The sequence below is a fragment of the Xyrauchen texanus genome, chromosome 1 (assembly GCF_025860055.1).
Source record: "Xyrauchen texanus isolate HMW12.3.18 chromosome 1, RBS_HiC_50CHRs, whole genome shotgun sequence".
NCBI lineage: Eukaryota > Metazoa > Chordata > Actinopteri > Cypriniformes > Catostomidae > Xyrauchen > Xyrauchen texanus.
In genome coordinates this window covers 46,438,728-46,455,252 of record NC_068276.1, presented here as the reverse complement: position 1 = coordinate 46,455,252, position 16,525 = coordinate 46,438,728, and the positions used below count along the sequence as shown (strand labels likewise).

Genomic DNA, 16,525 nt, shown 5'->3' with positions numbered 1-16,525 from the left:
TGACCCGATTTTAACGAACATAACTTCTATCCAATCAGGACGCGTATTCTGCACACAGTCGTAGCAGTACGTCACTAATGCGGAAGAGGATGCGCTTGAATTTTTCACGGTAATCAACTGACAGCGTGTTGCACCGCGGGTTGCTAGGTGTACTGTATCAAATATTTCTTTGAAGCTGTCAAACAAAAGTTACGTGCTTAAGACACTTTGGGGCATTGCTCATATTATCATGGAGTCGTTGCACGAGCTGCTGTACTGGATAGGTGCTGTCACTGTGGCCTGGGTGTCTGTGTGCACGCTGTTCGGTCTGCTCAATAGGATTCGTGTGTGGATTCTGGGCAATGGGAATTTGATCAGGGCATCCAAACTCGGGAAATGGGCCGGTAGGTATACACTAAATTGACAGATGCTCCCAGAACTGTATTGAACACCTTCATCATGCAGACAAGACAATCCAGCAGCCAGCTATCATTGTAACAGTTCAAAGGATTGTGCTCCATTCATTACTCTTATCAGTGGAAGTCACGAGTTTAAAAATAAATAAATAAATAAACATTGAGCTAAGCTCGAACCACCCTTTTCTTAAAGACAAACAAATGCTATATGACAATTTTAAACCATGACAAAGCTTTAATACAACACTGTAGAGTCGAGTATGACTAATGAATGAACTTGCTAGGCCACCTCATTCCATCAGGTGAGATTACTGGCTATTCGTTTTAGTGGTGGTCTAATAGTTTAATGGCAGCACAGGATTACAGAACAACATGCAATCTGTAAAGTGAGCAGCACTTAATGTGGTGTTCACTAACATTTGCAAAAACTGTCAGAGGGTCATTGGGTCACTGTGGAGTAAAAGAAAATGCTCTGGGTATATTCAGAAGGTTTAGGATGTCATGATTGACATGTTCAGTTAGACAAAAGGATGAAATTCATGGTGATCTGGAGGTATCTTATCCAATGGGCTCAGTGCCTTCACACCCAATATTTTTTGCTTTAGTGTAGACATGTGCAGACGTTTGATCATTGGCTTATCATACGTGGAGTTTCAAAAGTTCATCATACTGTCGCCTCTTAACAACATGCATTGCTCTGATTTTGATCTCAGCTGATATCTAATCAAATGGCTTCATTCTTGCAAGTTGTAAGTTAAAAAGTTACACAAATGTTAAATGGCAGGATTAGTTATCCTCCATATACAGTAAATCATAGATGGTGTTAGATAATGTATATAATAGATTAAAGGAATAGTTAACCCAAAAATGAAAATTTACAGATTTACTCAGATTTACAGTAAAGAAAAGGACTTAAATATTGATTTGTTTCTAACCCACACCAATCATATCACTTTGAAGATATAATTTCAATTTATGGAGTCTTATTGATTACTTTTATGCTGCCTTTATTTCCATTTTGGACCTTCAAAGTTTTGGTCACCATCCACTTGCATAGAATGGACCAACAGAGCTAAAATATTTTTCTAAAAGTTCTTTGTTTGTGTTCTGCTGAAGAAAGAAAGTCAAACACATCTGATATGGCATGAAGTTGAGTAAATGAGTGAATAAATGTTCATTCTTGGGTGAACTATCCCTTTAAGAGTCGTCTGAAAACTTTTTTTTTTTTTGTCTATTTGTAACTAGTACTTCAGAGTGCAATGGAGGAGAAATAGTTATAATGGAACAGCGTAGGTAACTAGCTGTCTAGTTTTGCTTCCAGACCATGGCCATATATTAAATGTCAACTCAATAAGTTGATTATGAATGAAATTATGCACTTTATGCATGTTTTTATAAAGCTTTATTAATATTCATAAATAATTTATGAAAATAAGAGAATGTGTGTTTTAAAGGCATCCAGAAATAAATTTAATAAAAAATGACATGCTTTTGAAAGTGATTTGTTCTAATTAAAGGAATAATTCACACACACAAAAACAATTCTGTCAGAATTTTCCTTGCTCGTGTTGTTCCAAACATGTATAATAGTCATGTTCAACCATTTTGACTTCAAGGTGCCCAACTGTCCAAGAAAAAAATCTAAAGGCTCCCTCCCCCTGGAAACTAGGAGTGTCAATAGATAAAAATATTAAATCACAATTAATTTAACAGTTCCAGAAGTGTTTAGCTTTTTGTTGCATTCTAATTAAGTTTGATTACTTTTAATATAACTTATTTTAAATAATTGAGTCGTCTTGCAGGCTCCTTTGAGGTGTGCCGAGGCCTTTTCTTTTGTGTTTTATGGGAAAAAAACTCATGGGTTTCAGTGTTTCCCCTAGGATTTTTTTCAGCAGAGGTGCTGTTTTTGTGCATCCATGAACCTGCAACGCCGGACCCATATTTATGCACATTGGTGGAAGAATAGCTTACAACGACCTTAGAATCATTATTGATGGGTTATTCATGTTCGTCTTTCGTGTGTGTGTGTGTGTGTATAATGGGGGCTTTAGAAGGGCTCTGGCAGAAACAATTACTAAAACATCTGAACCTTTACAACAAGCTTACCTAAATCTCATGGGGATGAATTTAAATAGAGTTAAATTCTTAACACTAGTTTTATTCAGTTGGAATTATTTTTAAGTTATAAAGCCTAATTATGGTCTTCTGCTCTAGTCACTTTCTCAGCAAGACGTGATGCACTCATGTGCTGACTTACATTTATGTTGTTGTTCTTGGCAGATACCTTTAACAAAGACTTTAACAGGTAGTTGAAGGGCAGTTCACCCAAAAATTTTATTTCTGTCATTACTCACCCCAAGCCTTCCTGAATTTCTCTATTCGGTGGAACACTAAAGATGTTAGGCAGAATGTTATTTCCAGTCACCATGCACTGTCACTAATTGTTTACCCATACATTATCCCTATAACATCTCCTTTTGAGGTTCATGGTAGAAAGAAAATCATAAACGTTTGCAGGTGATTGTAGAATTACTATCACTTTAAGAGTACAAGTCAATACTCACCAGTTCCATTAAAATGGTCATTTATTGTTGAAAAAATACTTTGAAAATGCAACTGAGATTCATCCTCCGCCACCCGGATTGAGGCGAGTCACTACGTCACCACGAGGACTTAGAGCGCATTGGGAATTCCAAATTGGGGAGAAAATAAAAATATTGTAAAAAATGTTGGCTAACTGATTAAGTAAAGTTATGACTTCTCTTATACATTTAGATCAGGTGGGGTTTATTCAGGGCCATGGCTCTTCTGATAACAGTCATATCATGACTGTTCATTGACCACATGATACATCAATATCATGTGGTCAGTGGCGAAATGATCAGACTCCGGTCGCTGCCATCTCACTTGACACCTTAAATGCGTTTGATATGGTAGAATGGAATTTGGAAATGTACGGGTTTGGGAATACTTTTATTAGTTGGATTAAGTTACTTTATTGACACCCGGTAGTGGCGGTACAAACAAATTGATTAATTTAAAATTATTTGACTCTGGATAGGGGCACCCGGCAACCTTTAGCAGTCATGATAAGAAAGGAGGATGATTTTCCAGGGGAGGTTGCAAGAGGTCTGGTGCATAAGCTTTTGCTTGATGCAGAATATATTTTATTATTTTTCTCCGGCTTTACTAGATCTATGCCTTGTCTCCACAGAATTATTAATTCCTCTTCTAAGTTCTCGAGATACAGAGTTAATTGGTCTAAATCCGAAGCTTTGGCTCTGACTGCGTACTGCCCGGTAATGGCTTTTCAATCCGTCTTCCATTGGCCCAAACAGGGCATTAAGTATTTGGGTATTTTTTTCCAAGCAAATTTGAGTGATTAGTTAATTTTGACCCTTTAATAAAAAGTTTTAGAGTTATGTGGGCAGATGGGATTAATTACATTTAACTATGAGAAGGTTAATGTTATTAATGAATTGTATTCCAAAATTCAACTACCTGCTACAGTCTGTCCCTATAGATGCCCCACTCTCTTATTTCAAGAAATTTAATAACATAGAGCAATCCTTCATTTGGAATGGTAAACGTCCCAGATTACATTTCAGTAAATTGCATAGGCCAATTGACAAAGGTGGGCTAGGCCTACCCAAGAATTTGTTTCATTATTATGCATTCTTTCTCAGACATTTGGCTCTTTGATCGCTTCTGCAAAGCCTTACTATCAAACTAATCGGAGAAGTAACGTTACACCCGCATTTAGTGTTGTAAAAATACCGGTACTCCGCTACCAAGTCGGTACTGGGTCTACCCGGTACTCATGCAGTTTCGGGAACTTTTGAACTCTCACAACAAGCAAAATATGGCGACAAGCAAAGCTGCTGCGGAGTCTCAACTGAATCTTGTCTAAAAGAAAAGTGGAAAAAGCCAGGTTTGGAAATTCTTTGTATTTGAGGCTGATGAAAAGGGAAACATCATAGATCAGCAAAAACCTATTTGTAAACGCTGCTTTCTCTGTTTTCTGACAAAATGAGGAAACACATCAAACTTAATAAAGCACCTGAAAGACAAGACACACGGATTAATTCAAGCAACCAAAGCAGATTAGTTTAAAAGCATATTATCATTTGCATTAGGGCTGAAATGATTAGCCGACATTATCGACAACGTCGAAAATAAAACAAATGATGAGAAAAATGTTCATTGTTGAATAGTCGTTTGATTTCATTTAACGTAAAATGAAATCATATTAAACTAATGACACACGAGAGCAGCATTGCAGTTCACGCCTGACCGAGGAGAATTACACAGATCACAGTCCAGATGCACTCTAAACTTTCATAGCTTAATTTTATGTAGATCCCAAAGTATTAGCGAATTATAAAAAAAAAAAAAAAAAGTACATTCAGAAGCACTCTCGTTGTGGAATAAGCGGAGCCAGAGCTCTTTAAAGGAAACATCCCAGCGTTACAAAAGCAGTTATATTTTATGTGTCATAGCTTTATTCAAATTTAAGCAGGTCATGTTAATAACTTTAAACTCAGGAACTGGTATTTCTCTGTGTGGTCAGTGCCTCTTCTATGAGTTGCGTGAATGTCCCAATCTAAGGGGGAGAGATTGAAACTGCACCCGGCTGAGAGAGGGACGCTCATCCCTAGAGCGCGGATGCTTAATGCAGCTTGATTAGAGCGCGATTGCTCGCGACTTATTTAATCATAATATATGTCACTGTGCATTTCTTATCGTGAAGAAAAATGGCAATATGCAGCTTTATTCATATGAGAGCACTTTGCACATTGGTTTGGAAATTGTTTTTTATTCTATTGTATGCTTGTTTTAGTTTTGTTTTTTGTACTTGGTAAAAACTTTTAAGTAAAAGTTGCAAAAGTTGAAGCAAATCTTATATAAGTGTTCAAAAATACTTTAAGCATACATTGTACAGTTTTATTATAATTCAAAAATAATATATTTAAATTAAAGTGTTGCTCAACGACATATTTCTGAGTTCTGCTGCTAATGTTTTGTTAACTAAAACTGTTATTAAAAGAGTGTTGTTTAGTAACCTGTTTTTGCTTTGGTACCGAAAATGGTATCGAGTACCGTGGAATTTCAATGGTATTGGTACCGACTACTGAAATTTTGGTACCTTGACAACACTACCAGCATTTACATCTCACATTTGCACTCTGTATGGACAAAAGTGTCCAGAGTGTTTAATTCAGACATGTATTTAAATGTTGCCTCTAGCATATGGCTGAACCATAAATGATGTATTAATAAATCCCCTTTATGCTGTTCAGAGTGGATTGTGAGGGAGGTTAATACACTCTGTGACCTATATGAGAGTGGAATGTTGAGATCTTTGAACATTTTGGGATTCCTAGATCTCAATTCTTTAGGTATTTACAGCTGTGCCGCCTGCTCTGTACTATTTTTGGTAGTAGCATACACCCCCCTAAAGCGGCAGATACTCTGGGAGTGGTGATTACTGCTTTTGGAAAAGGTCCTAAGGCATCAGCGTATTACCCCCCCACTAATTCAGAGTCCGGGAGACGGAGCTTTAACTTTTATCAAGAGATTATGTGAGAAAGATTTAAACTTGGTATTGGAGGTTGTGTGGGCTAGGATTCTAAAAAAATAAAAAAAGTCTGTATCTAGAAATGCAAGGGTGTGCCTTGTGCAATTCAAGATTTTACATTGATTCTGCTGGACCCCCTCTAGATTGTATAGGCTTGGTTTTAAAGACACACCCACCTGCTGGCAAGGCCAATCAGAAGATGGAGACACAACCCATGTTTTTTGGTGGTATGTTAAGATCCAAGAATTATGGTTGATGGTTCATTTGGCCTCTAATATTTCATTTTGCCCCATACTTTGTGTTTTAGGCGATGGGCGCGGTCATTAATATAGGGGATAAAGGCATAAAAAATTGTGTCCTTACCAGTGTTATCATCTGCAGACCGATTGTTTTAAGGGAATGGAAGTTGGCTGCAGTGTCCTCGTTTCGGGAGTTGTGCACGAAGATGGGGAGGGTGGTGGCTTTCGAGGAGGTGTCATGTAGAATGCTGTGGATCTGGGATTCATTCAGTAGGAAATTGGGCAGCTATTTGGCTTTTTTTGGGGTCTCCCAGCAGTGGAGAGAGAAACATAGTTTTAAATGTGTGTCATTTGTTTTATATATATATATATATATATATATAATTATATATATATAATTATTATATATATTTTTTAATATGTGACCATAGGGATGTTTGTTGAGGTTCAATATGGGGTTGGGGATTGGGGAGGGGTAATAGTGGGTGTTAAATGTTGATTCTGTGTATAAACAGTATGTTTTGCTTTACTTTGTTATCTGTATGAATCAATAAAAATAAATTTCAATAAAAAATAAATTTACCCTGTGGGTATCCTGCTTCTACGCTACAGGACACACTCACATTGGACTGCTATACGGTAACGTCACTGTGATTGTGTGTGTGTGGTGGGGCAGGGATACAGACTAACAAAATGACTAGGGAGCCGTTGGTTCCTTAACTGAAACATTTAGGAGCCAAATGGCTGTTTTAGTTGCCACATCACAGAATTGTTGATTTGATTTGTGTTGTTCAAAAGCAAGATAGAAAGCCAAAGAAAAGACAACTGATAGCTCATTAATTAGGTCTTTAATATATATATACACTGTATAGTTGAATGCACACATTTCCATTCCCGTTTTGTCTCATATGTTTTCACACCCCTTTCAAAATGTATACAAATATTTTTTTTATTAAGTACTGCCCTTAAGAATCTACATAAAGTATAATATGCTTATAGTAGTTTTTTGCCTTCTTGAGCATCAGTGAATGTTTGCACCTTGTGTAATTGTTGTGGATGAGTCCCTCAATGGTCCTAAGTATCAAAAGCTGGTGTGTGTATATATATATATTTATATTTATTCAGTGCATCCGGAAAGTATTCACAGGGCTTCACTTTTTCCATATTTTGTTATGTTACAGCCTTATTCCAAAATGGATTAAATTCATTATTTTCTTCAAAATTCTACAAACGATACCCCATAATGACAATGTGAAATAAGTTTGTTTACCCCTAAACATAACCATAACCATTTCTTAATCATATAAAAAAACATAACAGGCAGGTACATTTACTCACAAAATTGATACAGAAAAATTGCAAAATTAAGTAGAATAGTCCAAACGACAATGTGCTGAATGATATGTGCTCCCTGACAGCATACAGTACAGTAGCTTGGTGTGAGGTTGAGAGTGGAATTTAAGTTAAGTACTGAAACTCTCCTGATGCACTCCGTAACTGTGCTGTAATATCTCATTCAAATGAATACATAACTGATCACAGCATGTCACCATTGTTCACGAGACACGTGAGAGCCAATTAGCATTCAAAATCACTGTTGCTTCAGGTGGCAATTTTTGAATTATGAAAAGCAGGTTGAGGATTTTGCGGGCGCTATGGCAGATGGAAATTGAGATATTTGAATAAAAGTCTTGAATTTGGGTCTATTCCTCACAGAGCTACCTGAAGTCTTGGATTATAACAAACAAATAAAATGTATTCAATTTTTTTTGATTGTTTATATATAATATACACTTACCTAAAGGATTATTAGGAACACCTGTTCAATTTCTCATTAATGCAATTATCTAATCAACCAATCACATGGCAGTTGCTTCAATGCATTTAGGGGTGTGGTCCTGGTCAAGACAATCTCCTGAACTCCAAACTGAATGTCAGAATGGGAAAGAAAGGTGATTTAAGCAATTTTGAGCGTGGCATGGTTGTTGGTGCCAGACGGGCCGGTCTGAGTATTTCACAATCTGCTCAGTTACTGGGATTTTCACACACAACCATTTCTAGGGTTTACAATGAATGGTGTGAAAAGGGAAAAACATCCAGTATGCGGCAGTCCTGTGGGCGAAAATGCCTTGTTGATGCTAGAGGTCAGAGGAGAATGGGCCAACTGATTCAAGCTGATAGAAGAGCAACTTTGACTGAAATAACAACTCGTTACAACCGAGGTATGCAGCAAAGCATTTGTGAAGCCACAACACGCACAACCTTGAGGCGGATGGGCTACAACAGCAGAAGACCCCACCGGGTACCACTCATCTCCACTACAAATAGGAAAAAGAGGCTACAATTTGCAAGAGCTCACCAAAATTGGACAGTTGAAGACTGGAAAAATGTTGCCTGGTCTGATGAGTCTCGATTTCTGTTGAGACATTCAGATGGTAGAGTCAGAATTTGGCGTAAACAGAATGAGAACATGGATCCATCATGCCTTGTTACTACTGTGCAGGCTGCTGGTGGTGGTGTAATGGTGTGGGAGATGATTTCTTGGCTCACTTTAGGCCCCTTAGTGCCAATTGGGCATTGTTTAAATGCCACGGCCTACCTGAGCATTGTTTCTGACCATGTCCATCCCTTTATGGCCACCATGTACCCATCCTCTGATGGCTACTTCCAGCAGGATAATGCACCATGTCACAAAGCTCGAATCATTTCAAATTGGTTTCTTGAACATGACAATGAGTTCACTGTACTAAAATGGCCCCCACAGTCACCAGATCTCAACCCAATAGAGCATCTTTGGGATGTGGTGGAACGGGAGCTTCATCCCCTGGATGTGCATCCCACAAATCTCCATCAACTGCAAGATGCTATCCTGTCAATATGGGCCAACATTTCTAAAGAATGCTTTCAGCACCTTGTTGAATCAATGCCACGTAGAATTAAGGCAGTTCTGAAGGCGAAAGGGGGTCAAACACAGTATTAGTATGGTGTTCCTAATAATCCTTTAGGTGAGTGTATTCTGAAAACTTTGTCCCATGGCAAACTAAATAAAAATAAATTGCTTAATGTTTCAACATTTGCAGAATTTGTATTAATTTTAACATTATTAAGTTAGTTAAAGTGATATAATCATTTGAAACGAGTTGAATACGGCACCGGAAATCAGTGCTGGTCCTACCCCATTTGGCACCTTTGGCAATGTGTTATAGGAACACACAAGGTACATTTTGTTTGACACAGATTGGACACTTGCAAAAAATGGGCTTTGTAGATCGGCGCCACTGAAGCGATGCCACCCTAGGCACTTGTCTATGTTGCCTAATTGGTTCACCGGCCCTGCCGGAAATCACGGTTCATCCTTTCATACTTCACATCGGGTATACAGTATGTGAACATTTGTGTATTTCTAAAGGTGTTAATATGGAAAAATTATTGCATTTAAGATGCTGTCAATATTGTACCGTTGCGATCAAAATTATTCAACCCCTATTGCAAATCATGTTTATTTTCAAAATGTACAGACTTTCAGCTGTTTGCAATGAACAAATCAAACAAAACCAATTGAAATAGCTCAACACAATGAATGCTTCAAATGGTTTCCCCAAATTCAACTGAAAATGCAACTTATGTAACCTCTCCAGTCTCAAAATAATTCAACCCCCAGAATAGAATCCCCCACAACAGCACAAATATGAAAAACAGGTATTGTCTCAAGCACACCTGATGCAAATAATCAAGGGCTTCATTAATTGTGTGCTTAAGCTGGAACACATGAAAAATCTGAACTGGCTAGGGATTTGTTGAGTGTCACGTTTGACTGCATGTTAGAAATATGGCAAAAAAAGTCAAAAGAATGGTCCAAAAAAGAAGATCATCGCCCTTCACAAACAAGGAACAGGATACAAAAAGATAGCGAAGGTTCTTAATGTTACTAGAGACACCGTTGGAATTATAGTTCACAAGTTCAAAGTTAAGGGAACAGTGGTTACACTACCTGGATGGGGCAGAAAAAGGAAGCTATCTATGGCTGCAACCAGATTTCTGAGAAGGCAGGTTGTGGAAAACCCTCAAAAGACCTGCAGCAAGACTTTGTGGCAACAGACACTGAGGTTTCAGTGAGCACAGTTAGGCACGTACTAAACGCAGAAGGTTTCCATGCCAGAACCCCAAATCATACACCACTACTGACCCAAAAGTTGGCTCCAATATGCTCAAAATCATATAAATAAGCCACATAAGTTTTGGGATTCTGTTCTGTGGAGCTATGAAACAAAACTGGAACTTTTCGGCACGATGGATTCGTGGTGTGTCTGGAGGAAGAGGAATGAAGCATATGCTGAAAAAAACACTCTGCCCACAGTCACGCATGGTGGTGGCTCGGTGATGCTCTGGGGCTGCTTTGCATCCTCTGGCACTGGAAACCTGCAGCATATGGAAGGCAAGATGTAGGAAATCCTAGGAGAAAACGTCATGCGTCTGTGATGAAGCTGAAGCTTGGGTGTCATTGGACCTTCCAACAGGACAATGATCCCAAGCATTCCTCAAATTCCACCTAGGCTTGGTTGCAGAAGGTCCTGGAAGATGCTACAGTGGCCATCACAGTCACCTGACTTGAACCCCATATAAAATCTCTGGTGGGATTTGAAGAAGGTGGTTGCAGCATGCAAACCCAAGAATATTACTGAACTGGAGGCCTCATGCTTATTGCTCATGAATGGGCTAAGATTCCTCAGGAAAGCTGCCAGAACTGGTTTCTGGCTATGCATCTCGTTTGCAGCAGGTCATAACAGCAAAAGGTTGCTCTACTAAGTACTAATTATGCTTGCCATGAAGGGGTTGAATAAGTTTGAGACTGGAGAAGTCATTGTAAGTTGCATTTTCAGTTGAATTTGGGGAAACCACTTGAAGCATTCATTGTGTTGAGCTATTTCAATTACTTTTGCTTGATTTGTTCAGAAAGTCTGTAAATTGACAAGAAACCTGATTTGCAATGGGGGTTGAATAATTTTGATTGCAACTATACGTCTCTGTGTCTATGCAAATGTAAGCAAATGTACGTTTGCTAGAACCAAACTTTACGTAGAAATTATTCAGAAGAATTCTCTTGATCACGTTGGATACACAATGTTTTATGCTATCATCAATGACATGTTGCAAGCAGGCTTTCATGTGTCTTGCCTTGAGTAGAGGCTTCCATCTGGCCACTCTGCCAGAAAGCCCAGGTCGGTGGAGTGTTGCAGTGATGGTTGTCCTTCTGCAAGTTTCTCCCATCTCCACACATGATCTCTGGAGCTCAACCAGAGTGAACATCGGGTTCTTGGTCACCAGTCTTAACAAGGCCCTTCTCCCCCCGATTGCACAGTTTGGCCAGGCGGCCAGCTCTAGGAAGAATCCTGGTTGTTCCAAACTTCTACCGTTTAAGAATTATGGACAAATTGTTTTTGTAGCCTTCTCCAGATCTGTGCCTCAACACAATCTTGTCTCTGAGCTGTGCAGGTGGTTCCTTTGACCTCATGGCTTGGGTTTTGCTCTGATATGCATTTTCAGCTGTGAGACCTTATATAGACAGGTGTGAGCCTTTCCAAATTATGTCCAATCAATTAAATTTGCCACAGGTGGACTCAAGTCAAAGTGTAGAAACATCTCAAAGATGATCCAGAGAAATGGGATGGACCTGCAAAATTTCAAGTGTTATAGCAAAGGGCCTGAATGTGATCTTTCAGTGTTTTTTTTTTTCTTTTTAATAAATTTACAAGGTTATCAAAAATCTGGATATTGCTTTGTCATTATGGGGTGTGGAGTGTAGATTGATGTGAATTTTTGTTTTTATGCATTTTAGCATAAGGTTGGAATGTAACTAAATGTGAAAAAAATGAAGGGGTCTGAATACTTTCTGAATGCACTGTATAACAGAAAATATTTAAAATGCTACCATCAAATCATCAATTGCACTGTACTGTACTTCAAATTACAACATTAATTGCAACATATTGACCAGATTAGAATTTGCTGGATAGAATGTGTATTGATATTTTGGACGTTGTTTTGTTGAGTTTTTGTTCTAGATTGATTTTTTTTTTTTTTCCTGCTCTGCTTTTCAAGTAAAAAGATTAGCAAGAGAAGAGAGCCTATGACCTACTGTGTAACCTGAACCTTTGTTAGGGAGTAATTTTTTCTTATTTAGTCAGGATTTCTAATTCTCGTCTACATTTCATGACACCTGCCTGAGTGTGATCCTTCTCCGATGCCTGTGAAGTCGGCTGCTTAATGTTTCCTTTTAGCAGGTGAAAACGTTTCTTTTTGTATAACCAACTGTGACTGGTTAAAATGAGCTTAGATGGTGACATAACCATCCTCTGTATTTTTCCTTAGGGATGCACCGATACCACTTTTTCTCTTCTGATATCGGAAATCTTAGTATTGACTGATCCCGATCCGATACCAGTGTTGTTGTTTTTTGCATAATCAGTTTAGAAGCTCATTACATTATTGTGTGGAACTAATTGGGAGTACTCTTTAATATGTTTTAAGAAAGAAACACAAACCTCTAACTACACTTTCAATATAGATGTATAGCTTATTAAGAAATACTTTGTTTACTAGTATACTGGGTAATGTAGCAGCAAAATTTACAGTAATTCCAGTCTAAGTCATTAGTAGAAAAGAAGCCGTTTTTTTCCCCCATCTTGTATCTGGAATTTAAAGGATTCAGATCTCTTTTTTTTTGTTCAATTTAGTTGTAAGAAATCAGCTCACTTTTCATTCACACAGTTATTATTGGAATCATTCAGCTTAAATATTATTATAATTTGTAAACAAATGATAATAGAAATATATAGTAATATATCTCAATCGTGCATCACAGATCCACCAGTCTCAGTCTCTCTCTCTCTCTCTCTCTCTCTCTCTCTCTCTCTCTCTCTCTTACTCACTGCCGTCAGCAATAACTGACTCTGTATATCATTAGTGGGTAATCAAGGACTACATTTATACCCTGCTTTAACACATACTTTGTCTGTTCTTTGTCTTTCTACTATGTCAAGCATACCTGTGTCTTCATTATTGCCTGCAAGTATTATAAAACTGTTGTGAGTTATCTATTTCATCTGTTCATCGTCTCTATACCCTGTCTGGATATTACTCATCCAGACAGGTTTGCCACTCTGCTCAACTGGATTTACTCACAATGTTTACATCACTGTTTCAATCATCTGTTCAATAAACCCTGCTAATGAGTTCATATCTCTTTCTCCGTGACACCTTTAACTTTTAAACCCTCACACTTTTATTTTGACACTCTGAAGTCCTGTATGTGTCTGTTTGTAGGCAAGTTCACAGTAATTCAGATTCTGGTAAAAAATGCACCACGGGTGCCATTCAAAATGCATATTATAAGTGAACATCTGAGATGTTGTTCGTGAGTAGCACTCACGCTGAAAAAAAAAATAATAATAAAAAAAAAAAAATATATATATATATATATATGTATATGTGTAAGCGAGTGTGTAAACAGAGCAGTGCCATTCAATAACGCGCTGGAGCTGCACGTGCATTTTATATATTTACTTATTAAACAGCCTTTTGGACCGTGTCCTTCACAGGCTTTGAATAAAATGCATGTTTCCTGTCTATCTCGGTAGCGTGTTTACTTGTAGCTAATGTTTGTAATTCAGCTATGCAAAAAAAGTCACGTAGTAATGCTGTATAATGAGGTAAAAAAAAAACGTCCGGGGATATATATATATATATTTTTTAAAGAATAAGCTCCAATTTTAGTGATTAAAATATAGCAAATTAACTTCACACTTGTGCAGAATTGGCTGCAGAAATAAAGGGTATTTTGGTGTGGCTTGTTTCTGTGTCACAAATGTGTTAAAATGTCATTTAACTAATTAGTTCAGTGACCCCTTCTGGGATATTTCTAGGTGGCGACAAATGATATTCTTATGTGCTATGAGTCATTTTGAGTGGTTTGCAACCAAAATCTACCAAGAGACTATAGTGTTTAAGCATTAAAAGAACAAAGCAGATCTATAGTTTTCCTTCAGTATGAGCATGATTTTTCATCCAAAAAGACAACAATAATAGTCTAATTATAATAGTGAGTTTCAATAACATCCTAACATTCTCCTTCATTAAAACATGCATGACTACAATTCTACTGACTTCAGTAGAATGTTGAAGAATTATAAATACAAAGCAGATCTATGGTAGGCTATCATTTTACTACAGATTTAAACAGCTGAGCATGACGTTTATCAGAAAAGATGACATTTAGCCTTGTAATAACAATTTTGATTTTCAGATTTTCATGTAAAGTGCATTTTACGGAGGGCGTTGCCCTCCACATGACAAACGTTGCAGAAAGCATCACAGAGGGGCGATTTTAAAAGTTTGCCATGCAAAAAAGTTTTAGGTAAAAATGTACAACTTGTATTTGGAAGAGAGAGGGAGAGAGAAAAAAAATCTGTTCTCTTATGAGAGGTTCTCTCGTATTGCGTAAGCTAGCTTACGCTACGGGAAAGATTAATCTTTTTTGAGATATTGAAGCCAAAAAATTATCCTTAATTTTGTATCCATTGTCAACGCAGTGCAGCAGCTGCATACCTTGAGCGGGCTAGCTAGCGAGCTCATTGGTTGCTCTGCGGCAACTGCTGCAGCCTATAGACGAACTTGAGTGAACTCGCGTCCAATGAGAGGCGCCCGCGCCATCACTGTATCAAAGCCCTCCAGAATGGCCGTGGCTAGAGTGCATATAAGCGTAAGTTCGTAGGCTGGAACCCTGATTTTCATCTATTTAGCGAAGCTCTTCACATCTCTGAACTGCAGAAGCCGCGTCGCCGTTCGAGGGGCATCTAGCAAGCTTGGACAGCGCTCGAAGAAGCCAGCCATCTTCGCCACCTTCAGCCATCCTGCGAGCTACGCCATCCGGCGATGTATACTTTTTAGAGCATGCTAGTTCCTCAGCGAACTTCACAAAAAGAGCAACGAGCGTCTTTTTAAAGATGCCGTGCCCCTCTCAGCGCCGGAGACCGCCACCTCATCTGCGCTCTCTGCCTGGTACTGGAACATGCAGAGCTCGCCCTCGCTGACGGCGGATGCGACCTCTGCGAGGAGCTTCCGATGTCGACCCTGCGGGCTCGACTCGAAGCACTCAAGACCGAAGCCGCCGCGTCGCCTTTCGTTTCGCCGCGCAGAAAGAAGCGCCGCTCCCAAAGGCTGCCGGAACCGGTGTTAGAAGCGACTACCTCACCGGAGCCTCTCCCTCGAGCCTCGCTTTCACCCTCCCCGCCCCAGGACGCCAGCGAGTTGCCGCCGAGCGGCCGCGACTGCTGCCATCTCGGATGACGAGGTGGAGGATAAGGGCTGCTGTTCCATCATGGCTTCGGACAGCGAGGAGTGGTCAGGCTCCCAAGCCTCCTCCTCGGCCCAGGAATCCAGCAGGACCCGCGCCGGAGTCGAAGAAGAACTAACGCGCTTCCTCACACAGGCCGTCGACCTAAGGAGCGCGACGGATCTCGCCTTTCGCGCCACCAAGCTCAAGCCCTAGGGAAGTGCATGGCCACGCTGACTGTGACCGAGAGACACCTAGGGCTAATGCTAGCCGACATGGGAGAAGCTGAACGCTCCACGTTCCTCAACGCGCCGCTGTCTCCGTCCGGTCTCTTCGGTTCCGTGGTGAGTGGCATTGTTGACCGTTTCTCGGAAGTCCAGAAAGCCACCCAAGCCATGAATCTCTTCCTGCCTCGTCGCGCTAGCTCCTCTGCAGTCCGTCCACGTGACCAGCCTCCTGCACGAGCCTCTTCACAGCGCCCAGCTCAGCAAAGCCAGACTTCTCAGCGTCGACAGGGCGGCCGCCCTAGATCGCGCTCAGACAGCCGCCGCAGACTGCCGCCCCCCCGCGGGCCTCGGCCTCAGATTGCGCTGAAACCTGAGCAACCGAAGTCCTCCTAGCTTTGTTGAGGAAACGACGGCTCAGTCCTGCCGCGGCCGGACCACCGTCAAAGCTTCGCCCCCTGTCAGTCCCCTTCTCTCAGGCTACTGCAGTGGTGGATTCAGCAGCCAACAAGCCGGTGATACTGCCCGCTTGCCTGCACTCAAATGCCGTTTTCATGGCGACCCAAAGAAATCTTGTAAAAAGCAAACATGCCTTATGTGTAGAAAATGTGCCCACAATCCAGTGTTCACCCCACACAAGCATTACACTTCCCGTGTCCCTATCAGAGCCCGCTCACATAAAGCGGGCACAGCCAGCTCGAGTGTTAGAGTCAATAAACGCGCCCACGAGTCCGTGCGTCGCGCCCTTCTCTGCCCGC

General features: G+C 40.0%; 1 protein-coding gene across 1 annotated transcript in view; it reads left to right on the top strand.

Annotated features, from left to right (window-relative positions):
• The first annotated feature begins 95 nt into the window (after window positions 1–95).
• The window catches only part of LOC127648956 (very-long-chain 3-oxoacyl-CoA reductase-B-like), a 30,050-nt gene continuing 13,620 nt past the window's right edge, over window positions 96–16,525 (top strand). Inside the window, exon 1 of the mRNA XM_052133816.1 lies at window positions 96–383. Within this exon, the coding sequence (XP_051989776.1) occupies window positions 230–383 (154 nt within the window). The 5' untranslated portion in view covers window positions 96–229. The remainder of the gene's footprint in view (window positions 384–16,525) is intronic.